At 35.0% G+C, this 22,648-nt stretch overlaps 5 protein-coding genes, 1 long non-coding RNA gene and 1 pseudogene across 10 annotated transcripts; 3 read left to right on the top strand and 4 right to left on the bottom strand.

Moving 5' to 3' along the window:
- Positions 1–202: 202 nt before the first annotated feature.
- Positions 203–1,813, top strand: LOC147935643 (uncharacterized). Its single transcript, XR_015571885.1, has 2 exons — positions 203–362; positions 1,039–1,813. It is a non-coding gene; the product is annotated as an uncharacterized LOC147935643 (long non-coding RNA).
- A 396-nt stretch (positions 1,814–2,209) lies between these two features.
- Positions 2,210–3,042, bottom strand: LOC104727256 (uncharacterized). Its single transcript, XM_010446314.3, has one exon. The coding sequence runs from the start codon at positions 2,902–2,904 to the stop codon at positions 2,437–2,439; it is 468 nt and encodes a 155-aa protein (XP_010444616.1). The 5' UTR covers positions 2,905–3,042; the 3' UTR covers positions 2,210–2,436.
- Positions 3,043–5,724: 2,682 nt separating this feature from the next.
- On the top strand, positions 5,725–7,662 carry LOC104727255 (U-box domain-containing protein 31 pseudogene; annotated as a pseudogene). The gene has a single exon (XR_015571884.1). The product of XR_015571884.1 is annotated as a U-box domain-containing protein 31 pseudogene (transcript).
- Positions 7,663–8,233: 571 nt separating this feature from the next.
- On the top strand, positions 8,234–10,387 carry LOC104727254 (uncharacterized). The gene is made up of 3 exons (XM_010446311.3): positions 8,234–9,061; positions 9,172–9,359; positions 9,608–10,387. The coding sequence occupies exons 1-3, from the start codon at positions 8,464–8,466 to the stop codon at positions 10,184–10,186; spliced, it is 1,365 nt and encodes a 454-aa protein (XP_010444613.1). The 5' UTR covers positions 8,234–8,463; the 3' UTR covers positions 10,187–10,387.
- On the bottom strand, positions 10,309–13,531 carry LOC104729083 (DEAD-box ATP-dependent RNA helicase 27). Its single transcript, XM_010447976.3, has 12 exons — positions 12,919–13,531; positions 12,645–12,830; positions 12,362–12,547; positions 12,177–12,260; positions 12,044–12,085; positions 11,882–11,956; positions 11,483–11,785; positions 11,352–11,390; positions 11,160–11,264; positions 11,015–11,083; positions 10,805–10,930; positions 10,309–10,685 (listed from the first exon to the last, which is right to left on the bottom strand). The coding sequence occupies exons 1-12, from the start codon at positions 13,342–13,344 to the stop codon at positions 10,536–10,538; spliced, it is 1,791 nt and encodes a 596-aa protein (XP_010446278.2). The 5' UTR covers positions 13,345–13,531; the 3' UTR covers positions 10,309–10,535.
- A 276-nt stretch (positions 13,532–13,807) lies between these two features.
- Positions 13,808–16,903, bottom strand: LOC104727252 (ACT domain-containing protein ACR1). Of its 4 annotated transcripts, none has more exons than XM_010446308.2 (7): positions 16,559–16,903; positions 15,852–15,953; positions 15,709–15,754; positions 15,487–15,601; positions 15,334–15,401; positions 14,668–15,143; positions 13,808–14,581 (listed from the first exon to the last, which is right to left on the bottom strand). In XM_010446308.2, the coding sequence occupies exons 2-7, from the start codon at positions 15,923–15,925 to the stop codon at positions 13,921–13,923; spliced, it is 1,440 nt and encodes a 479-aa protein (XP_010444610.1). In that variant the 5' UTR covers positions 15,926–15,953; positions 16,559–16,903; the 3' UTR covers positions 13,808–13,920. The 4 variants fall into 4 exon arrangements, with proteins under 4 accessions (XP_010444610.1, XP_010444611.1, XP_087331711.1 ...); XM_010446309.3 differs by having other exon boundaries at positions 16,443–16,791; XM_087475585.1 differs by having other exon boundaries at positions 15,709–15,743; positions 16,443–16,791.
- Positions 16,904–19,394: 2,491 nt separating this feature from the next.
- Positions 19,395–20,217, bottom strand: LOC104727250 (phytosulfokines 5). The gene is made up of 2 exons (XM_010446307.3): positions 19,908–20,217; positions 19,395–19,693 (listed from the first exon to the last, which is right to left on the bottom strand). Exons 1-2 carry the CDS (start codon positions 20,019–20,021, stop codon positions 19,577–19,579), a joined length of 231 nt encoding a protein of 76 aa, XP_010444609.1. The 5' UTR covers positions 20,022–20,217; the 3' UTR covers positions 19,395–19,576.
- Between the last annotated feature and the right edge of the window lie 2,431 nt (positions 20,218–22,648).

Here is a 22,648-nt window from a genome sequence, read left to right as displayed (position 1 = left end):
TACAATTTAATAAAAAAATGCTATATATCAAAGACATTATTTTAAAAATTCTGTCACTTAAAGATTTGACAACGTTGGTTGCCGTTGCCGACAGAAAATATGAACGTTAGAAACAACTAAGTTTTTATTACCGTTATGAACTTATAAAAATTTTATTCTCTTTTAATTAAAAGGTATGGATTTCGACCCCTATAAATATAAGTGTATACTCCTCTCATTGTTTCGTTCAAAGTTCAAAACGCATTTAAGCTCTTAAATTTTTTGTCTGCTGTTTAATTCTGTTTCCGACTCCGACCACTGTTTGGTTCTCACTTGCTCATAGACAAACAGAGAGAGGCAGAGAGGCATCATCATTGTAAAAGGTAAGGCTCCTCCGCTCATTTTATTTTCTTTGGTCTACCACTAGTGTGTTAGAGACTTATTTTATATAGTTTGGAAACATTAATGACCATGTTTTAAAATCCAGCTCCTGTATGTGGGTGTTAAAAACAAAAATTTGAGATAGGGGACTTGAAATGTTTTTTTTTTTTTGAATTTAATGTTAAATTATATTCAAAAGAAAATAAATGTTTTACAAAGCTGTTGATAAAACCATTTCAAAAGAATAAACATATGGAATCATAAGATTAAAGCTAGTAAAATCTTTCTGCAAACCAGGCTTGGATGTTTATGTCTTGAAATGTTGTTGTCTTCATAGTATTATGTTTTGAGGTTCAAAAATGATATATATATATATCGTAAGTTGGGAATATAGTAGAAACGTTAAAAATTGGTTTCGATATACTACTATGTTTCTGCCTAAAATGTAGAACGATTTTTAAGTTCTGATTGAGAAATATATATTGGTATTATATGATGTCTCAAATGTTTTTTGTTTTTGTTGGGAATATACTAGAAACGTTAAAAATTGGTTTCGATATACTGCTCTGTTTCTGCCTAAAATGTAGAACGATTGTTGAGTTCTGATTGAGAAATATATTTTGGTATTATATGATGTCTTAAATGTTTTTTGTTTTTGTTTTTGGTTATTTGATGAAGGATGGACAGAGGAAAAAGGGATTTTACTATGTAGAGTTGGCAGTGAAACGACAGAAGCTTGATTCGCTTGTGTAATGTCTATGTAGTCTGTACTCTTCACGTTGTTCATCTTCCGCTTGATTGGTGCGGTGCGAGAGACTAAATCTCTATGTATAGTAAGTAGTAGACTAAAAAAACTCTATGGGATACATGTATAGATGAATGTCTAGGGTGCATGTGTGTGTGTGTTATTATTAGATGTATGTTTAGGGTGCAGGCGTGTATGTGTTAGATGTATGTGTAGGGTGCATGTGTGTGTGTATTAGATGTATGTAGAGGGTGCAAACGTAGCGACAATACTGGACCCCTCCCCCAACGCAAATGCAAAAACACTAGAATTAAACCACAAACAGAAAACAAAACGCCGAAACATTCTAAACCCACACGTTAGTCGAAACAAAATTTTAACCAGCAAAGTTGAAGTGTTGACACGTATCCACATTAATCACAAAGTTGAAGTGTTGGCACGTATCCACATTAATCTCAAAGTAGCTTACAACTAACGGTATGCAGACAGATTTGTCCACCCGGTCGACTACGGTTAGCATTTAGACCCATAAAAAGATGCGGACTAGACGGATTTTCTCAAACATAATTAACAGTAGTAAGCAGTCTTTTTCTGTCTAATTTTATAAAGTTATTTTTACAAAAATTTCATGATATATTTTGTTTATATAAATTTGAGAAATCTGATTGAGAATATCCATCTTAAGTTTTTGTAAAAGAATAATCTTAATCAGTAACAATAAAAATTTATACGGTTGTAACACATCGATCGAACGGTACTCTAGATGTGTGGAAAACCTCGTATTTGTGTCCGGTTTCGATTGCCCCAAAACTTTTGTTTCCATGTACACGCACAATTATTGTGTTGACGTTGCGTAAAATGGACTTCTCTGACGCCTAGGAAATAAAAAAGGCCTTGACAACATAATCTCATTTTTTGTTTGACCTTTTTTTTTTGGATAAACATGTTTATTTCCATGATCTCATAAACATGTCTCGCATTTAATAGCAATACTGTATAGTGTTTGTTGAAAGGTAACTACAGTATCGAAAATTCGAAATTGACATTATAGTCGAGTACCTTAAATATCAGTGAAAGATATATGGAACTAAATGATCATATCAATATATGAATTTTCCTATTCTTATTTTGTTTTTGTCCATGATCTATGTGAATTTTGATATTGAACTTTACATATATACAAAAACAAGAAATCTGATAAGCACGCACGCTTGAAAAATGCACACAGAATCCATTCCTTTAGCTGTTTGGCATTTTGAATCTAATCAGAAATGGGAGAGAAAGAAAAAAACAAGAAGAGATATTTTAAATTTGGTCTTCGGTTTTTTCTTTTATTGTTGATGAGTGGTAAAAACTCCACCGATTTTTCTTTTTTTGCTATAATCGAATAAAGATTCCTCAATTTCAAACTCATCACAAACCTTGTCTTCATCGATCCTTCCCATCGCCGCACAGCTATAATTTCTCCGAAGATCCATCCGTCGTCTCATCGCCATCGTAGTCTCCACCGAGATTTCTCCGCCGCTCGAGACAAATCTACAACGTTCACGTGTTGTCGTGGCAGAGTTTAAGGTGAAGCTACGAGGGAGAGCAGTGCTTTGAGCTTCGCAGATTTGAAAACTACCGGCCGGTAACCCAAAAACACCGGAGCCACAGCCACCACCACCGCGGATGAATCCGGCGGAGCATGACGTCATGCTACGTATGTAAGCGTCACGTGCCATGATCAAGAAACGAACCGGAGATTTCACCAACCTTGCTAAGTTGCTCTCTTTCTTCATCTCTTTTTTAGCTTTCATTATTTTTAAAAGTGAAACCAAGAAAATGAATCGAAGATTGATATAAAAACAGTAAATATAAAAAAGAGCGAGAGAGAGAGAGAGAGAGAGAGATGCGAGAAGAGAGGATGCCGTGTGTATGGACTTCGTTATAAATGCATTATTTCAATTCAGAGTTAATTATCAAGTTGGATGTTTACAGTTTGGTGATACTTATCTTATTAAAAGTTTACAAATATGAAACTATACTTTGTTTAAGTAGAAAAAAAAAAGAATGAAGTTGCAAGCTATGGGCCGGCAATATTATTTCTTTATTTTTATTAAGTTTCGAAGTAACGTCGTGGACTGTTTTAAGCTAGAAAAATAAGTACCAAGCTCTGGGATTATCCATATTCAAGCTTAACCCTTGCTTACAATATCAATAATTAAACAACAATTGCCAAGTAGTCCTTATGTGATTTAAACACGTTATCAAAAAAATATTTAAGTCGAATTTATTATTATTATTGTTCGATGGATTGAGATAGGACACCAAATTTCTTTCATAATGACTAAAAATACTGAAATATTACGACGGGATGTGTGAAAGATTTCATTGGACGAAAAAGAAAAAAGAGTGTCCAAAAATACTATAGACTGATACTGTCGACTTGATTCCCTCTAATCCAAGGCAGCGATATGATATTTAAAACCAATTTGTCAAATAAGGTATTGGGTACACCTTTGATTTTTTTTTTTCCTTCCGAAATCGATATTTCACATGGATTCAGTATGTTCGGCAACTTCAAATGAAAGCAATAAATTTCTTATTATATAACTTGTACCACCTATAATAAAGTTTTCGAAAGTCAATTTGAAACTTGTACGATATAGTATAATAATACATCGGACGAAATATATTAAATTTTTTATTTTACATCTTTGACAACAAGAAAGAACAAAAGAAAAAACACACACCCAATTTCGCATCTCTATCTTTTTATTTTAATGACTTGGGCTTAATATCCTCCTAACATGTACGAAGGCCGCGTGCAACGTTTTTTACTATCATTCAGAAGCCTTATAGCCCAATATAAAATACATCTTTATTTTTTACATTTTAACAAAACTTATATTCTGACCATTCTTTTTTTTTTATAAAGTAGTTCTTAAACACATTAACCCAATCTTGCTAATCGTGTTCAATGTAAGTATGTAACCAATGATCGGGATGAGCCGATGCTATATTGTATATAACTTGGCAGATACATCCGGAAAAATAAATCAGTTTCATCATGTTAAAATATTTATATATATTTTAAAAAATAAATATAGGCAACTAATTCAAAAATTAGTGACTATTTTCAAGAACTCATTTCTAATTTAATAATCAGAAGAAAAAAAAAACAGAAGCCCAACAGTAATATATGTCGTGATATTAATCAAAAGCAGTATAACAGCGCTAAACAGCCTGTCCTTATGGGTCACTAGGACCCTCTTATCACATAGAAACTTCCCTTTATTAGTTAAACATACTAATTGTACTATTAGCTTCTAGTATTTGGTTTTTTTTTTTTTACATCACAATCAGTCTCAAATATCACATGACACTAGTCGTTATTACAAAACACGTCACATCGAATTAAAACTCTTGCCGGTCCGCTTTAAGTTTACTAGTTTGACCGGGAAACTCAAATCAACACCGAAATCATTCATTGCCTCTCTATTGATAATGATAACATATTGAATTCGTATTTTTTCTTTTAAATCAGTATAATATATTTATATTTAAAATTTAATTAAACAAAAATATTATAAAAGATGAGACCAAATTTTAGTGAATTTTTCCTTTCTATTATGATTGTTTTTTTACAGCATTAATTGGGGATTTGATATCAGAAACACATAATTCAAACGGAATCCGTGTTGTTATTTAAAAATTTGAAAAATGTGTTTGGAATATCAAAGTTTCTGCATTATCTGGCATGGTACTCAACTCCAACAAAAACAACACATGGGTCTCAGATCTCTCTGCTGACACTCCCCATCAATTTTTTGCTTATTACTAAACATTATCTTCATTAGTTTAGTTAAATTTGTATTAAAAACATTCAAACACTGCTTAAATAAAGTTAAATCTCGATAAGTAGTGGTGACAGGTAGAGCAGTCAAAGGACGGAGCCAACAGAGACACGATCGAGGCGTACAGTCAAAGCAACACACATACATACACACACTGTCATGGTCAAATGTCTAGCTGGAGCTTTTGCATGTCACGAGCCCCACATCCCTTTATTTACACTTTTTCCTCTTTTCTTTTTCGTGCCAATCTAGGAATTGACACTTTAACGCCTACAAAAGAAACTACAAGTACTATTAATTATTAAAAAAAAAAAGTTACATTCAAAATTTTTTATAATAAACCCTGATTAACGGATTTCTCAAGTGACAGTTATATCCCATTTCAATATTCTCAAGGGAGAGAGGAGTAATGTTTTGTTTCTTACATGATTTTATTACTATAGAGTCTAATTTTATTTTTCTTTCTAGTAAGTAAACAAAAATCGAGGGTTGCTTAGTACTAGTAAGTTTTTTTTTTTTTTTTTTAGTACTAGTAAGTTAGTAGGCTTAATAGCATTGATAATGAATGATTAAAAAAAAAAGGTTTAAGTGAGTAAATAGGCCTTGAAATTATCATCGCACGTGCCTTAACCTGTCCTCGTGGGTATTTGGAGTTTAGTGGTAAACTGTGAGACTCTTCGCAGCTTTTTTGACTTCCGTGCGAGATTTTCTTTGCTCATCATTTTTTAATATGACCATTATACCCCTCTTTTATATAAAGTTAGCAAAATCACACACATAACACATTGCTTTAGTTTCAGTAACAATGTGAAGAGAGTGCTCTGTTAAGAAAACATGGAACTGAAATGTTCGTAGTACTTTGATCTGTAATCTGTAATTGTAAGTCCGTAACTAAAAAGATCAGTTAATCATGTATTTATGATACACTGCTGTATTATTTTTTTTACGTGAGTTGAATGTTTCCTTTTTGACCCATTTTTTAAAAAAAAACAAAGGAAGGAAGAAGAAGAAAGGCTCTGTTTTTTTTTTTAATTAAAGGGGTGAATTTGTCGAAAATGCCAATGTTTCATCCTTCGAAGAATGGTGGGTTTGATGGGCATATCCTAGATCTACACACGGCGGTTAAAGACGGTGTTCTCGGTGGTTGCGGCGGCGGCGGAGATGGGAAAATTGTGGTGGTTGTTGCCGACGAGAAGAAGCGATTGGATTTGAAGAAGATGATTTCCGAGCTCGAATTACCTGAAGTACCCTCTGTTTTCATCTGTCCCATCTCTCTTGAGCCGATGCAAGATCCAGTCACCTTGTGTACTGGTCAAACCTACGAGAGGTCAAACATTCTCAAATGGTTCAAATTAGGGCACTGTACTTGCCCCACGACGATGCAAGAGCTTTGGGACGATTTGGTTACTCCTAACAAGACGCTTCACCAGTTGATCTACACTTGGTTTTCTCAAAAGTATGTCTTGATGAAGAAACGTTCCGAAGACGTGCAAGGACGAGCCATTGAGATTCTGGGCACGTTGAGAAAGGCTAAAGGGAAAGCAAAGGTTCATGCTTTAAGCGAGCTTAAGCAAGTTGTGATGGCTCACGCGATCGCTAAGAAGACTGTTGTTGATGAAGGTGGAGTCTTTGTCATCTCTTCTCTTTTAAGTCCTTTTACTTCTCACGTTGTTGGATCTGAGGCTATTGCGATTCTCGTTAATCTTGAGCTTGACTCTGATTCCAAAGCTGGGTTGATGCAACCAGCTAGGGTTTCGTTGATGGTTGATATGTTGAGTGATGGTTCTATTGAAACCAAAATCAACTGTGCTAGATTGATTTGGAGGTTGGTTGAGGAGAAAAGTTTTAGAGCAGAGCTTGTTTCTAGTCACAGTTTGCTTGTTGGGTTAATGAGATTGGTTAAAGATAGGAGACGAAGAAATGGTGTTTCCCCGGCGTTGACGCTGCTCAAATCGGTTTCGGTTCATAAACAAGTTAGAAACTTGATGGTTAAGGTTGGAGCTGTTCCTCAGTTGGTTGATGTTTTGCCATGTTTGGATCCTGAGAGTTTGGAATCAGCTCTGTTCGTGTTGGATTCGTTGTGTTTGGAAAGCGAAGGGAGGATCGCTTTGAAAGATTCGGTTAACACGATTCCGAATACAGTTAGGTTACTGATGAGAGTATCTGAGAAATGCACAAACTACGCGATTTCGATCCTTTGGTCAGTTTGCAAATTAGCTTCTGAAGAATGTTCGTCTCTTGCTGTCGAAGTTGGTTTGGCTGCAAAGCTTCTGCTTGTGATCCAAAGTGGATGTGATCCTGCTTTGAAGCAACGTTCCGCTGAGCTATTGAAGCTATGTAGTCTACACTTTTCAGACACAATGTTTATCTCCAAATGTAAACTCACAAGAACAATCCAATAAATCAAGTTTTCACCCTCTCGAGTCAATGATCAACGCAAGATCTGCCCCATGTTGTTGACGTATATAAATGAAGATTTCAAGCTATTTGATCTGGTGGTACACATTCGCAGGATAAGCTTTAGGAGGTTGAAACGAGTTTGGTTCGTAAATGGAATAATCGTTAAGATGAAGCAAAATGTATAGATCTTTTTTGTTGTGTTTGGTTCAACATTTAGTAGAAAAATAGATGGAAGAAAGGAATCATTTTTTTGACCTCTTGTTGTATCTTATTTAGCTTATTTTAAGTCTTAATTGAAAAAAAGTATTAGTCTCTGAATTCTTTTTCTTGGCATATGAATTTTACACTCTTAATACCATAATGGTTATGTTAAACAAAAAAAGAAATGTAAGAAAAGACCAAATCTTGATTGACGAAATAAATCAAGTGATCCTTGATAGAACAGTAGGTGGGTGGGTCTCAGATTTGTGGAGGGGCACAAAAAAGAAAAGAAAAAGAAGTCTTTCTATGAACATGCATTGGTATGATTTGAATCACTGTGCAAAAATGAACAATTGATAAGAAAGGGATGATTTGACTTGTGACTCGTTACAACTGTTTGTTTGTCCAATAAGACACGTTTATATCTCTGTTCTTACATAACTGTCTGTTTTTATATAATTAATTGGATATGAGAGCTCTGAACATTGTATCTGAACGCGTGTGATGTCACTGATGTGAGAGCTCTTGTCTGGAAAATAAAATCTAACCAGTTACCAATCTTGGAAAAGATTTTGTGTTTTTTTGACCAAAAATAATTGGCGCTAATGGAAGAACCGAAGAAGAAACGTCGAAGCTTCTGAGATATCTTAAAATGGGCCTTAGTATGGGCTTTGATGTATTAGATCCAGCAATATTCAAGACGGTGAATCTTCGCTGGCTCTAAATTGGAATTACGCCAACACGACGAAATCGATTAATATATTAATAAAAGATTTAAAATTAGATAATTATTAAGATTAGCTTAAGAAGTTAAGATTGATTAAGACGGAGCTCTCTCATTCATTATCTCTATTTCTCAAGTATCACGATCGCAACTTGTGTGAAGAAGAAGAAGAAGATAGAGAGATTCATTCAGATATGGCTTGGTTAGCTAGATCCATTGCGAACTCACTCAAGCTAGATGAGGACGATGAAGATGATCAGAAGCAACGAGTTGGTGGTGATGATGAGACCGTTTCGAATCAATCGATATCGGATTCACAGTCTCCTCGAGGCGTTAAGGAAGACATCACCGAACTAACCAAAACCTTGAGAAGCCAGTTTTGGGGAGTAGCTTCGTTCCTCTCTCCACCACCGCCTTCGTCTCCGGATCTTAAGGAGAGAACAGATCACGCGAGGGAAGGTGGAGATGAGGATCTGATTGCTGGGATTAAGAACGATTTCGCGGAGATTGGTGGGAGATTCAGGACTGGGATGTCGAGACTCTCTGGGAACTTACCTGTTTCTGAGTTGAGGACTGGGATTTCTAAGCTCTCTGTACACTTACCTGTTTCTGAGTTCACTAAGATTGCTTCGAATTTTTTACAATTGAGCTCAGAAGATGTGGATTTGAAGGATTACGACAAGGATGTTGGAGTCACAGAGGAATTAGTTTCCTTTGCCAAGGATCTTGCGATGCATCCTGAGACTTGGTTGGATTTTCCTATACCTGATGAGGAAGATGATAGCTTTAATGGTAAGTTTCTCAGTCTGTGCTAATCAACTAAGGAATAGTGAAGTTTGTTTCAGTTTATATGATTTCATGATTTTGGTGTTGGTTTGTTTTGTTTTCAACTAATTTTGCAGACTTTGAGATGAGCGATGCTCAATATGAGCATGCCTTGGCCGTGGAGAGGCTTGCACCGAGCTTGGCTTCTTTGAGAATTGAGCTTTGTCCTGAATATATGAGTGAGAATTGCTTCTGGAGGATTTACTTTGTTCTCGTGCATCCTATACTCAGTAAAGACGATGCTTTGCTTCTGTCTACTCCTCAGGTATGTTGGATTCTCAACTCCATTGCTCTTCTAGATAGTATAATGGTAATCGAATTTGTGTCAAAACAATGATCCTCATTATTGAATAGTATATATATAGCAAATCAATCAGGTTTGCTAGATTTGTAAGTAGTTTTTACAAGTGGTGCTAGATTTGATGGTAGCAAGTCAATCAGGTTTCCTGGGATAAAGTTAGATAAATTTATTGTTCATGTCACTAATGTTTTTATTTGTCTTTGCATATAAAGGTACTCGAAGCAAGAGCAATGTTATCACACGAACTACAGAAAACAAACAAATTACCTATGGAAGCAGGGAGTTCTGAAGCTAATAATGCTGTCATTGTGGAACAACCTCTTGATGTGCCTCATGAACCTTTACCAGAAGCAGCAACTGTCAGAATCGTAAGTACGATAAAGTCATCCGACTTTCAAACAGACAAGCACCCAATTGAGAGCAAGGAGATACAAATTGTTGACAAATCTGTCATTGAAGAGACTGCTTCTTCATCTAAATTAATCAATGTGCAAGTGGATGACGAGGAAGAAGACGATGCAGATGATTGGTTGAACGATGAAGAAGAGACTTCATCTGTCGGCGCCATTGAAGGAAGAGCAAACACAAATCATCCTCCTGGTGAAGACGACGAAGATGTATCATTCAGTGATTTAGAAGAAGAGGATGAAGGAGACGTGAAGGTGAGTTACAAGAAAGTTACCAACTCTGGTTCTGATTCTTCAAACAAAAATTCACCAGATTGGGTTCAGCTAGAAGAGGTGAAAGTGAAGAAAGACTCAAACGACTGGCTTAATGTCGATGAATTGTGATGTGATGGGAGTGACATCCAGTGTTCTTTTCTTTATATATAACAGTCTAAGTCATCTTCCAAATATATGATCCTACCGTTGGAATATGCTGTAAATATTCTTCAAACCCATATATGAAGGCCTTCATAGGAACTGCCATTTTTATAGAGTTTGATTGCAAAAAAAAATGATCAAAATTTCTAAGTAACGGCACAACAGTCACAACACTGGTCTTCCTTTGTCTGGTTCCAGATAAAACAATCGTAATAGAACCAAGAAAAAGATACAACAATCGTAAAAAGCTTGTGCCAGTTATACTAACTACGACGTTGTCTTGGTTCTTCTGCAACTATAATTTTAGTCTGTATTTTTAATACCTCTCATATTTTTTACCGCCGGCTCTACCGCCGCGACCTCTGTTAAACTTATTAACCGGTTCTCTCTTACTCTTGTACCCTCCTCGATCTATCTTCAGAGCAACGTTGGGAGGATCGGCGAAACCGAACGAAGCCGCAACCTCCTGCAGAAAAAAAAAACAAAGATTTCTAGTTAACGTTTGAGGCAGAAAACAGAAACAGATTGTATTCCCGATTTCATGACATTTCATTATGTTGTGTATTATGCTGCAGATTCCATTACTTTGAGATCGAGTCGGTGAACATCAAAGGCATCTTTCATCTTGTGAGAATCATATCCTGCAATGTAAGTCTTGTATGCTTCTTTTGCTGACTCCTTCAATGCATAGTTTTTAGCTATCAAGTCCTCCTGCAATAACATTTTAAATAAATCTCTAAACTTTTTGTCTCGTCAGTGTAGTAAACCTTTTAAGAAAGAGCAAAAATATTTTACCAGAAAAGATTTCACATTGAGCAATTTCCCTTCTTCAAATTCATGTTGCTCAACGGGAATTTTTTCCGCCTGCAAAAAACAATATGTTGATTCTTTAATCAAAATTTCTCAAATTTTTACAATTTTATTGAATGAAAACAATTACCTTGAGATGCCAAATAAATTGCAACTCATTTGGAGTTAAGACAAGCAGAGCCTTTCCTTTTGCTCCTTCACCACGAGCGGTTCTACCAACTCTATGAATATACGTCTAGATAATAAGAGAGTAACATTTCAGACAATGAGTGATTTGTTAACACTAATTTTCACACGCATTTGCCAAAAAACTAAAACAGACCTTAGCGTCTTCAGGGGGATCATACTGCACAATCCAGTCCTATACAAAGCACACAATAATCACAGAGATTTGATTAAAGATCAACAACCAATTCAGACATTTTCAAAGTTCAGAATGTGGAGGAAGCATACCACATGGGGAATATCAAGACCACGGGAAGCAACATCAGTACACAACAGAATACCCGTTTCCGCTTTATTAAATTGGAAAAATATTGAGCTTCGTTTGGTCTGGTCCATCCCTCTACGGATTTCAAGGCAATCTAATTTGATATATCGAAAGAGTTCCGCATGGAACTTTGTCGATTTGCATGTAGAGAAAAACACCATGATTTTCTTTTTCCCAAGGAACCTCTTCAAGAAGGTCAGTAAAAAAATTAATCGCTTAGCACTTGGCACAACACAATAACCTTGCTCCAAGCCTTCATTTGTAACCTACAGTTTCCAGTTTCCACAAAATGAAAAAGGCTTGTTTCGGTAATAAAGTAAAATGTGAGTAAAGATAATAACATAAGTTGTGTTGATTGTTACCTCTTTTCGTCCTTCATCCACATCGATATAAACATGTTCATGTTCTTTAAGTGACACCCGAGCCAGATCCTTAACCTGATAGTTTAATTGAATTCCACTAAGTTAATTAAACTGACACTAATAAGAAACAAGTGACAAAACTATATTGATTGGTAAACAAACCTGGGAAGTCTGTGTGGCCGAAAACAGGGACGTCTGCCTTGTCTGCAGCAATAATACAAAAGACGGTTTATATCTCTAGTATATATGGTAAACTTTAAAACAAGAATACCTATGCAAGCCCCAAAAATACTACCATTGGTAAAATCTTGATAATCTTCTTCAGGTCTTCTTCAAAGTTCTGTTCCAAGATCCTATCAGCCTCATCCATTACAAGATACTGCAATGTAACACAGAATAAGAAATTGCAATAAAGCAAAACCAATGACGATACCAGTAGCAAAGAAAATAGAAATCAGAATTCTGTGGTTAGTTAACAACCTTCAAGTTCTTGAATACAAAACCATTAGTGTTTTGAAGGTGGTCAAGAAGTCTACCAGGGGTAGCTACTAACAAATTAACACCTTTGACAAGAATCTCAGTTTCTTTCTTTCTGTTCTCACCGCCAATAACCTTTCCCACAGTCTGTGAATGATACTTGAGAAGCTCTTTGGCTACTAAAAAAGACTGAAACATAAATGATGAATGATGAGTATCATTCATCATTCATCACAATGGGGTAAAATGATATATCAAGAAAAGGAGTGAGAGAGAAATGAAGGACCTGAATAGCAAGCTCTCTAGTTGGGCAAATGATGATAACACCAGTACCGTTGCGAGGAGTAAAGCTGACATTGTAAAGAAGCTCAATAGCAGGAATAAGAAAAGCTAAGGTTTTACCAGAACCAGTCCTGGCAGCTCCAAGCAAATCTTCTCCTTGCATCAATGGTGGAATTGCTTTAGCTTGTATCTGCAAAAAAGTATACAAATTTGAATCATCATCATCATTGTTCTTAAAAGAAGAAAACATTCATATTGAATTCGAAATTGGTTGTAACCTCAGTCAAGAATTTGAAGCCCAGCTCTTTGATAGATTTTAAAGTTTTATCAGATAAATTCAATGACTCGAACGTTTCACCAGTCATTATACCATTCCCACTAGTTTCCTCCCCTTTCTCTTCTTCTTCTTCTTCTTCTTCTTCTTCTTCTTCTTCTTCTTCTTCTTCTTCTTCTTCTTCTTCTTCTTCTTCTTCTTCTTCTTCCTCTTGGCCATTGTCTTCTTCTTCTTCTTCTTCTTTTGACTTCACAACATTCACATCCTTGTTCTTCTTATTCTTCTTCTTCTGATTCGGTTCGTCGTGGATTAAGATCGATTCCTTCTCTTGCTTAATTGCTAGCTTCTTTAGTATCTTCTTCTTCGCTTCATCTCTTTCTCTTTTTCTACTCTTCTTCTGCTGCTCCAAATCCAAATCCAAATCCGCCATATTTGTTGTCAAATCAAAAGCGAAACCCAAAAAACCCAACAGTGGGATTAACAAATAGAGGTAGGTATGGTTTCTTTAAAATCGGAATCGAGAGAGTGTGTGCTCTTAATTCTAACGGCTGCTCTGCCTCTCTCTCTCTGCTCTATCGACGTCCGTCGCAATTAGTTAGGGTTTTATTAAAAAGCTCTCTCAATTTCTTTCAAATTTTTAGTTTTCCGATAATACCCCTTGCATTGACCTTTTTTATTAGTATTGTATTTTCTTTTATTTTTACTGTGTAAGTAAACCAACTAAAATTGTCCAAGTTCATCAAATTCAAATTAGTTAAAAAAACCAAACCGCAATACTGAGATGGAATGGTGGATGCTCGAAGAACAAAAGAATGCCCCGGTGGATGCTCTAAGAACAAAAGAATGTCACAGTTATGATCGAATGAATCTTCACAAATTCACATCTAAAAGACTTAAACTAAGTTTACGAATTTTTCATTTCATAGTCTGCAAACATTCCTCTAAATCAGAGCTATATTTACAATGATAATCACGAAAACGAGAGAGAAACTAATTAAAAAACACGTCACAACGATTTTATCGACGATGATAACCTCTCTAATTTAGACCAAATCATTCTCCCAATCGACGACTTAGTTTTGTCTCGCAGCTCCACACTATCACTCGTTGAACCCATCCTCATTGGCATCATCCCAACCGCTTTAACCGCTGACACAACCGCTCCACCCAGTTCTCGTACAACCGCTTCGACCGCGTTTGGATCCGTCTCACCACCATTCACATCCGTAACATAAAACGAACCAACCGCAATATCACCTTGAGTACTCATCTCAGCTCTCGTTATCGACAAACCGTTCTCTCTCACAACTCTGGTCACTTCCGACAACAAACCCATCTTGTTCTCCGTCCGAATCTCAAGTTTCAAACCTCGTGAAGCCCGTCTCGAAATCGCAGCAACCAAACAATGTCTTAGTCTCTCTCTTTGCACCTCCGTTTCTAACGTGCAACCATTCTTCTTCCTTATGAAATATTCTTGCTCCGCCGTGGACCCTTTAGCTCCGGCGACCGCGTGAAACACTACGAATTGTAACTCTTTTAAAGCACACACCGTGTCGAAAAGTAGTTTTGGCCTGTCTCTACACTTAACGTTCACCATGGAATAACCATTACATGCCTCGATCGCTACATGTATCCTCTCGCATCTTCCTCTCCACAAAGCATCGCACCTGTCACATTCAAGGTAACATCATCATGTATCGAAACCGACGAAGCTTAATTTGGTGATTAGTACTTGGTATAAACGCAAACGCACCTGTCACCACTGAAGCAATCGCAATCGGAGCAGCTCTCATAGTCTCCTTCGGCGTACATTAGCTCATGAAGTCGTCTCTCAGTGTGAGCCCACCCGACCGGAGCTCCTTTAGCCTCGACGATCCTCACGACGACGCGAGACTCATCGCCGACTATATGATGGGCTTCCATGACGGTATCCAGATGATCTTTTACTTGGGCCTTTCTTATCGGGTCAATAATAGGCCCACCGTTAAACCCATCTTCTAGATAAATCACCATGGCCGCTCGCTCGTGGTGGGTCCATGCAACAGCGGCTGTCACGTGACATCCAATGTCGGAAAGTACGGCAGAGATTTCGGACAGTAGACCCGGTCTGTTTATTCCGGTTATCTCAAACGCCGTATGCTCTGTACACACGTGGCGCTGTTGCACCTCACGTTTTAGATTACTTTGCATCTCCTTTGTTATACCTCCCGTTCTACTAGAACATATTGCCTGAAAACAACAAAAACATACACACTTATATTGGTTGTGTTGTTGAGGTAAATTAGATACGTCCAACAACATCAAACAAAAAAACTTTAAACGAGACTGTTTATATTTTAAGAGTTAGTCAAAATTAAATCAAGTCAATGATTTTTTATAAGGTGTATTTTACTAATGATTTTTTTTTTTTATGTCACACCTGTTGAATGTAGAGAATAAGGCTTCGGTCTGTGAGCTTATTCCCGAGTTGGTCCGTCACGTGAAACACTAACAAAGAGAAATTTGCAGATGTGATAATATATATGTGGTCCACCAATGATGACATGTGAAATTGATGACGATGACGACTTACCATCCATGAACCATTCACCGTCGGATGAGATGTAAGATTTGGAGATAACGAGATCGAGATCAGCGAAAACTTGAACCATGTCCAGTAATATCCCGTACTTGTTCGCGCTATCTACCTACATATATCAACCACATGATTAATTATCGCTAATTAGTCATTATCTATATCAACTAGTATGATAAAGCAATTTATACAGAGTTTAGTATTATAATATATATGTACCTTAACAAGTGTGCACTCTGGGTCTGAGTCGTTGTCTACACAAACCCTAATTAGTGCACAAAAAAACCAGCAAATATTAAGATTACAATAAACTCTATAACAAAAAAATTAACAAGAAGTAGAATGATAAAGTATGAAATTACCTGGGAGGATTGATTCTCTCGACTAGTGATTCGATCTCGGAATCAATCCGAGGCTGATAAGCTATCTCCATCATCTTATTAATCAGCTCTCACAAATCCTACCTATATACACCACACAAACAAGTTTTAATTAGTCGAGGAAGAAGAGGAGCAATGTATCAAAATTTGTTTGTTATATATATACTTCCACGATGTGAACGAGGTTAAAAATATAATTATAGGAGTAATCAAAACATTAAAGTTAAAAAAGATAAATAAAGAAGAAATCGCCGATTCCTTCGGTTCAGAATCAAATCTAAACCATATCTTAAAATTATTATTTTACAAAAAAAAAAAAAAAAAACGTATGAAACAAAAATCTGAGACAATTAAGCTGTTTTTTTCCCTTTCTGAATCAAAATTATAACTTGAGAATTCTGTCCTTATGGTTTGTTAGATTAAGATTAAGCTCAGCTTGAAATTTCTTAAAAAATTAAGTCGCATTGGGAAAAATACTTGGATTACGAAACAGAGCATATTGGCAAATTCAGGAAAAGAAAAATAAAAAAAAAGTTGAAGAAGAAATCAATATTTGAGCACAGGAACACATACACTATTATGAGAATCTGAATCTGAATCCGTCTTGAAAACAACAGAGAAAGGGTTTGTATTTTTATTTCAAGACGAAGAAGGAAGAAGAATAAGAAAACGAACAGAGAGAGAGATACCTGAGTTGAGAGATTCTGATACAATAGAAAGAAGAATCCTAAAAGAGGAGAGATTCTCTAATAGAAAATATTGCGAAAATTTATTTTATTTGTTTTGCTGCTACAAAAGAGGAGAGAACTAGTTTATGTTGGTGGACGAGAAAAAAAAGAGAAGCCGAAACTGTAGCCAAATCGTATCTATCTCATGTACTACTACTTATCATATCTATGAAATGTTTTTGTACATACGATACGAGAGAGCACAAAATAATTTTAAACTTATATATATGTACAACCGATACATGCTGCTTCATTATTATTTTAGTCAAATGCATCCCATCTTTTTCTTTTTGACAAATGCATCCCATCAATCTTTGCTATATGAGAAACTTTTTTATTCTGACACATTTACCTTACAAGTGTTAAAAATTTTATGGTAAAAGATTAATATGATTAGTGAAAATCAAGATAGACTCATAAAAAAAGAAGAAAGATATTAAAAACAATAATAATAAAAAAGAAAGATATAAAATTTTGTAAGATGATGAGGTGTATTAGCAACCAACACAAGATTTGCCACATGTAACACTATAAAGCCACGTGGCAAGATGGGTGGACTCTGAGCTCGCCTCTTCAAAATCGCAAGAATCAAGCTGTCCACGTGTCGGTCTTCCATTTCAGGTGATTTTTCACAAAATATAAAGATTGAAAAATGTTTTTACAACTCATTTATTTGTGATTTCAGCTGGAACAATAAAGATAAAACAAATCTGTTTACATTCATAAATGCAGAGGTGTTTATGTGGGTTACACAAAACGTGGCCCGACCACACACACAAACAGAGGCCACTCCAGTTGTAGTTTACCTTTCTAGTGGTTTATACAACTTATGTCCTGTCAGAAGAAATTAACTTTGAAATCAGTTAATATTTTTATTAACAAAATTAATCATAACGTCGGTTAGTACCATATATATTAACACATTGTTTTCTTATTTAACTTTCATAATTTTTTTATTTTACTAAACTTGGTTCGAAACTATAAATTAGAGACTCTGTATTTTTAACTAGGTAGTAATCTATGAGACTATGACATGTGGTCGGTTGACATTTGCCAAGTTAGAATGGTGTTTACACCATTTTTAGGATTCTATTGTTCAAATTAGAATGGTGTTTATATCATCTTTAAGAAGAAGAAGAAGAAGAAGTGAGAATGATTAAGGAAGGATGTGCTTCTTAGGGTTTTATTATTCTCTTTGAGTTTGCAAAAACGTGAAATACAAGGCACTTACTACATTGTTACATTTTGTTTGTATGCATCGCATCGCCTCCTCCTACAGTAAACAAACATTGTGCTTCCTTGCAAACATTTGTCCAAGCTCTTCTTAGTTAAGGTCGGAGATTTACATCAAACATCCCAAAAATATTTTATGGAGATTAAGAAGAATCAGAGCTCTTTTCAGTGGCGGCTTCCTTTGCAGCAACAACAGCTTCTTCTCCTTCAAGCTTCTCCTTCCAGTATTGATCAAGCGGAGGCCCAAATATAGCTTTCCCTGAAACCACACCAATCCTGCAAAGCAACAAACAAACCAACCTCTCTTTTCATATTGATCTCTGCTTCACAATAGTAATTAATGACTTTGTTCAGGTTAACAAATTTCAGGAGATTTAACAATTTGGTATTTGACTAATCTCGGTTAAGACAATTTCACACAAATCCAATCTGATATGCTTAAATTGAAGTCCGATCCTAAAAAATTATCTCGAATTATACCAATGTTTTAGAATAATATATGCTCGGATCGATTTCTTATAACTAACTCGAAAACGGAGTAATCTACAAAGCCAATAAGCAAAACCAGATCTTCTTCACTCAAGAAACTATTCAAGATTTCGACTATCGCCCAAATAAAAATAAAAATGAATACTTACACAACTGCTCCGATCACCATCGGTAAAGACAGAAACCTGTTCCTTCGAAACATTTTACAAAAGAACGATAACAGTCGCCGCCGCTCAAGCTGATCTTCCGGTCAGCCGCCGTTCGCGACGAATCTATAAGTAAGGGTTTCCAGATTTGAGTTTATGACAATGCCAACTAATTATATTATGGGCTTGGCCCAACATTTTAGCCCATCAAAGAGCCATCTTTCTTTTTGTCAACGCCCCTTTACTTTCAGACACAGGGAAAAAGAGAAGAGACGGGACCAAAATACATAATTGTCACCCGACTCTTCTTCTTGTTTTCTTTTTTCAAGTTTTTCTCCATTTTATAAATAAGTTAAAAACTTGTGATCTGATTTTGACCACTTTCCAAAACTCTATACATGACTTTAATTTATAGTATTTGTACTATTAAATTCTCTAAAACAAATTATGTATAACCTTACAAATTTTTTAACTTCAACATATGTTTTGAGAAAACAAGTTCTTTTTTAAAGTTGAGTATTTCATGGGTGAATAAATTGTGTCTATGTCATTGACCTGGGGAGTTAATGCGAAGTTCGTCGTTATATTTTTAATATCCACACATAATCCCAGAGCATATATGTCTCTATTTTACATTTATAGATGCAGCTGTGTCATTATATAGCTGGTGGTATGCGTTTATTATCTTTATAAATGCGTGTGAGTGAGGTATGAGAAACTGGTGCTATCACCTATGAGGGGATTTAATTTTCGCAAAAAAAAACAAAAAAAAAGGTCAGCTTCTTTAATTTAAGACTGAAAACAAAATAGGAATCAAATGACATGAGATGAGACTAATTAATTTGCTTGTGTGGTCTGCAAGACGACTCTTAAACTATTTATCGAATCTTTTGTTATGATTTATGAACGAAGAAAGAAAAAACACTTAGTTCAATATAACTGATTTACTTTATACGCATGACAAAGATACAATCAAGTGTATATATGTGTTGTAATTTCGTTAAGAACGTAGAAATTGCAATAGTAAGAAGATAGATATGTATATGGATTTATATGGACGACTGATCATTATTTAATTCAAACAATATGTTCAGAAGCAAAGTAATCATATTTAAGGACTGTGGTTTTGAGTGTAGATGTAATCAGTGTGAGCAACTAAAGTTCTTCGTATCAAGACGCACTCTTCTTCTCCCACACCTTCACAGTTTTCCTCTCCTTGTTCTAATTTCTGCTCATAACATAACATATACGCACGTGACGGAAATGTTAGTCTCGATTAAAAAAAAAACTATATCTTGGTGATTATAAAATCTTCAACTGAACCTGAAACTCATATCAGTCCTCAAAACTTTAATAAAAGTTGGATACAGTTATTGGATATTCTTAGTTAGTTCATTATCTATACGCAAATGATAAACACACTAATTAACACTATCATATACCTTGATGGAGATTTCTTCCGGATAAACGGAGGTTGGATTGAGCCTGGCTGATGCGTATGTAAGCGTGGAACAGATAAGAAGAGCTATGATGAAGAAAGTACTGAACTTAACCATTTTCTTTGTATGACTAAGTATTATACAATATTTCTTGTTATACGTACTATGAAGGAGGAGAGGAGCGGTAGTAAATTAAGATGAAGAGGAAGATATATGAGAGTTAAATAAAGTTATGCAATTGAAGCGTATTTATAGAGAAAACATGAGATGAGATAAAAAGTTCTACAACTACGTGAGCCATATAATCTTTTGAGTTTGAGTAAGTGAACGTCATGAAACCATTACCATACCGAACACGCACATGTATATTATTATTTAAATTTGTGTATAATAAATTTTAAAAGTAGACTAGAGAAAGAATTTCCAACGAGAGTCTGTTTTTGGTTGGTTATAACTTATAAGTAATCAGTAGTCTGTTCTTGTGAAATTGATCAATATGGGGGAGTACTCACCTATATTTTTACCTTATTTTCTATTTACATTAATATATGCTGGTCATATAATAAATTTTTATCCTAATGTTGAAAAGAAGTTGGTGGCGGATGTACCTGTATACTGAGAATCACCCAATATTCTCACGTGAAGTTAACTACAAGAAGTTTGGTTTTAATTTACATATTTTCTTGTGGTACATTTTTCTTTCTTTTTTTGAATTTATCTGGTTAAGTGAATATAAGTGGGGATTCTATGTCTCTTTTTATACTGTTTACTAATTTGTCGTTATATTTAATTTATGGTTTTATGTATACTGTGAAGTCTGAATGGTCCTAAGCTTTTTTATATGCGGCCTGTGGCATACCTTGTAATCAAAGTTATAATAAGAGCAAAGAGACAGATAAAATACTGCTTTGTGTTTGACGTTTTCATCCATGTATATATTTACATTGTGAAATAGTCTTTGATATGTAGTACGAATGATCATCAGCTACAGTTATCTGAAATCATGTTCACTTTTCTAAGAAAATGGTTGATACAAATAATTAAGAAGCGTCCATCATAATGAAAATAACACTTCCCTGATAGGTATTACACGTCCATCACTATTCTATCCATGCAAGGAGGCATCGTAGAAAGTTTCGAAATGTGATGATCCATTGGATTCTTTGAGAGTAGTCTATGCATAACTCTGTTTTCTTCCTTGTTTTTTCTTTTTTTTTGCCAAGGAATTAAACCTTAGGTAACTTGTAATACCTAACTCTTTCATTTATATGATATTTACTAGCTTAGCGAAAAAAGAAAATAACACTTCCCCGCATGCGGCATGCCAGTGCCACAACACATTCTCCAGAACAAAACAAAAAAGTCTGGTCAATAAAAGAGGGAAAAAGGGCTCCGCAAACAAGATTCGTTTCAAACATAACATGTAGATTATTTAGTTCTATCCACACACGTACTGGCACCATCATATATGGTTATAAGCCTTATTCAGTTCCTTTCAATTGACTTTTGTTTTTGTAATGTTGTTTCTTGTGTAAATCAAGATCTAAGAGATTTGATCATCAGACAACATCAGTGGACTACATATTATAGGCCTCCGATCCATCAAACATGGGCCTATCTTCTACTCTATTATATGATTTAGGTTTTCGTCCAATTTCAGAACAGCTTGGCTATTTTTTTTCTTTTTTTCTTTTCAAATTCTTGTTATGTAATGTCACGAGCATATACACTGGTCGAAGGCGAGTCAATAAGCTAAGGGTCTAATTTAGTTGTTAACTTTTTAATTTGTAACTTTGTGACCATTTAAAATAATAATATGTATTAATTTTGATGACTTAATAGTTAATAATAGTGAAAAGATATATATATATATATATATATTGTACATATTTTAAGGTTATGTGCACATGAAGATGCCTATAAAGTAGAAAATTTTCGGTCATGCTTTTTTCTGAAAATTTTGCAGTTTGCGGGTACGTAGGGCAGCTTTGAACGCGATCTTTGCCGTTAAGAAAGCTTCCATCAATAATATTCTTCCTTTTTATTCAAAGAAAATTTAGGTTTGTTATTCCAAAATCACGCCTATATTATAATAACGTAGAAGATATACCATAATTAACAAATCGACTATATATATATATACTGTGATCACACGGACCGGTTTCACAGTTATATGAACGGAAACATATAATTTTCATGTTTCATGCATGTTATGATGTTACATATGAGTTTTTTTCCTTCTTTTCATTATGCTGGATTAAAGATTAAAACATGTTAAATTATTTTTATTTTCTTATGATTTTGTCTAAATAGAAGTCAAGAACCAATATCGTCCGTCAAAAACTTTTAAAAGTGCTAAAATCAACTTTATGTTATAATTATTATTATTTCATAAAAGTAGGAATAAACGACATGGCTGTCAATTTCTAAAGAAGTAATTGAATTGGGCTATGAATAGAAAAAAGAAAGCGAGCGATAATATAGAGTAGCAGCTCAACATCAATTTAATTAAGGAACTAATTTCGTTAATATGGTTTTCAACTACAGCTCCGCACATTAACCACTATGAACACAATTTTGGAATCGTTCATTCCCTTCTATATTTATCAAATTATTCGGTTAAGTTAAAGATGACAAACAAAATTTAAATCTTCGGTATTTTTAAATTCAATGTTTTATTGGCATTCAAACAATCTAGAAGATAAAAATGTATTTTCCACTATGAAAAAGCTGTTATCTAAACC

This window comes from Camelina sativa, chromosome 11 (genome assembly GCF_030686135.1).
Source record: "Camelina sativa cultivar CO46 ecotype springtype chromosome 11, ASM3068613v1".
Taxonomy (NCBI): domain Eukaryota; kingdom Viridiplantae; phylum Streptophyta; class Magnoliopsida; order Brassicales; family Brassicaceae; genus Camelina; species Camelina sativa.
The sequence above is the reverse complement of the archived record's forward strand: the minus strand, read 5'-3'. Positions and strand labels throughout refer to the sequence as shown.

Bases quoted from the DNA above. Each gene is read 5' to 3' on its own strand.
- LOC104727256 (XM_010446314.3), bottom strand. From the start codon at position 2,904: ATGAAAGCTAAAAAAGAGATGAAGAAAGAGAGCAACTTAGCAAGGTTG.
- LOC104727254 (XM_010446311.3), top strand. From the start codon at position 8,464: ATGGCTTGGTTAGCTAGATCCATTGCGAACTCACTCAAGCTAGATGAG. The intron at 9,062-9,171 runs GTAAGTTTCTCA...CTAATTTTGCAG, and splicing joins GGAAGATGATAGCTTTAATG to ACTTTGAGATGAGCGATGCT. The intron at 9,360-9,607 runs GTATGTTGGATT...TTGCATATAAAG, and splicing joins TGCTTCTGTCTACTCCTCAG to GTACTCGAAGCAAGAGCAAT.
- LOC104727250 (XM_010446307.3), bottom strand. From the start codon at position 20,021: ATGGTTAAGTTCAGTACTTTCTTCATCATAGCTCTTCTTATCTGTTCC. The intron at 19,694-19,907 runs GTATATGATAGT...TGTTATGAGCAG, and splicing joins CGGAAGAAATCTCCATCAAG to AAATTAGAACAAGGAGAGGA.
- LOC104729083 (XM_010447976.3), bottom strand. From the start codon at position 13,344: ATGGCGGATTTGGATTTGGATTTGGAGCAGCAGAAGAAGAGTAGAAAA. The intron at 12,831-12,918 runs GTTACAACCAAT...ACTTTTTTGCAG, and splicing joins GCTTCAAATTCTTGACTGAG to ATACAAGCTAAAGCAATTCC. The intron at 12,261-12,361 runs GTTGTTAACTAA...GTTACATTGCAG, and splicing joins TTGTATTCAAGAACTTGAAG to TATCTTGTAATGGATGAGGC.
- LOC104727252 (XM_010446308.2), bottom strand. From the start codon at position 15,925: ATGATGGAGATAGCTTATCAGCCTCGGATTGATTCCGAGATCGAATCA. The intron at 15,602-15,708 runs GTACATATATAT...TGATATATGTAG, and splicing joins CAGAGTGCACACTTGTTAAG to GTAGATAGCGCGAACAAGTA. The intron at 15,402-15,486 runs GTAAGTCGTCAT...TCTCTTTGTTAG, and splicing joins CGGTGAATGGTTCATGGATG to TGTTTCACGTGACGGACCAA.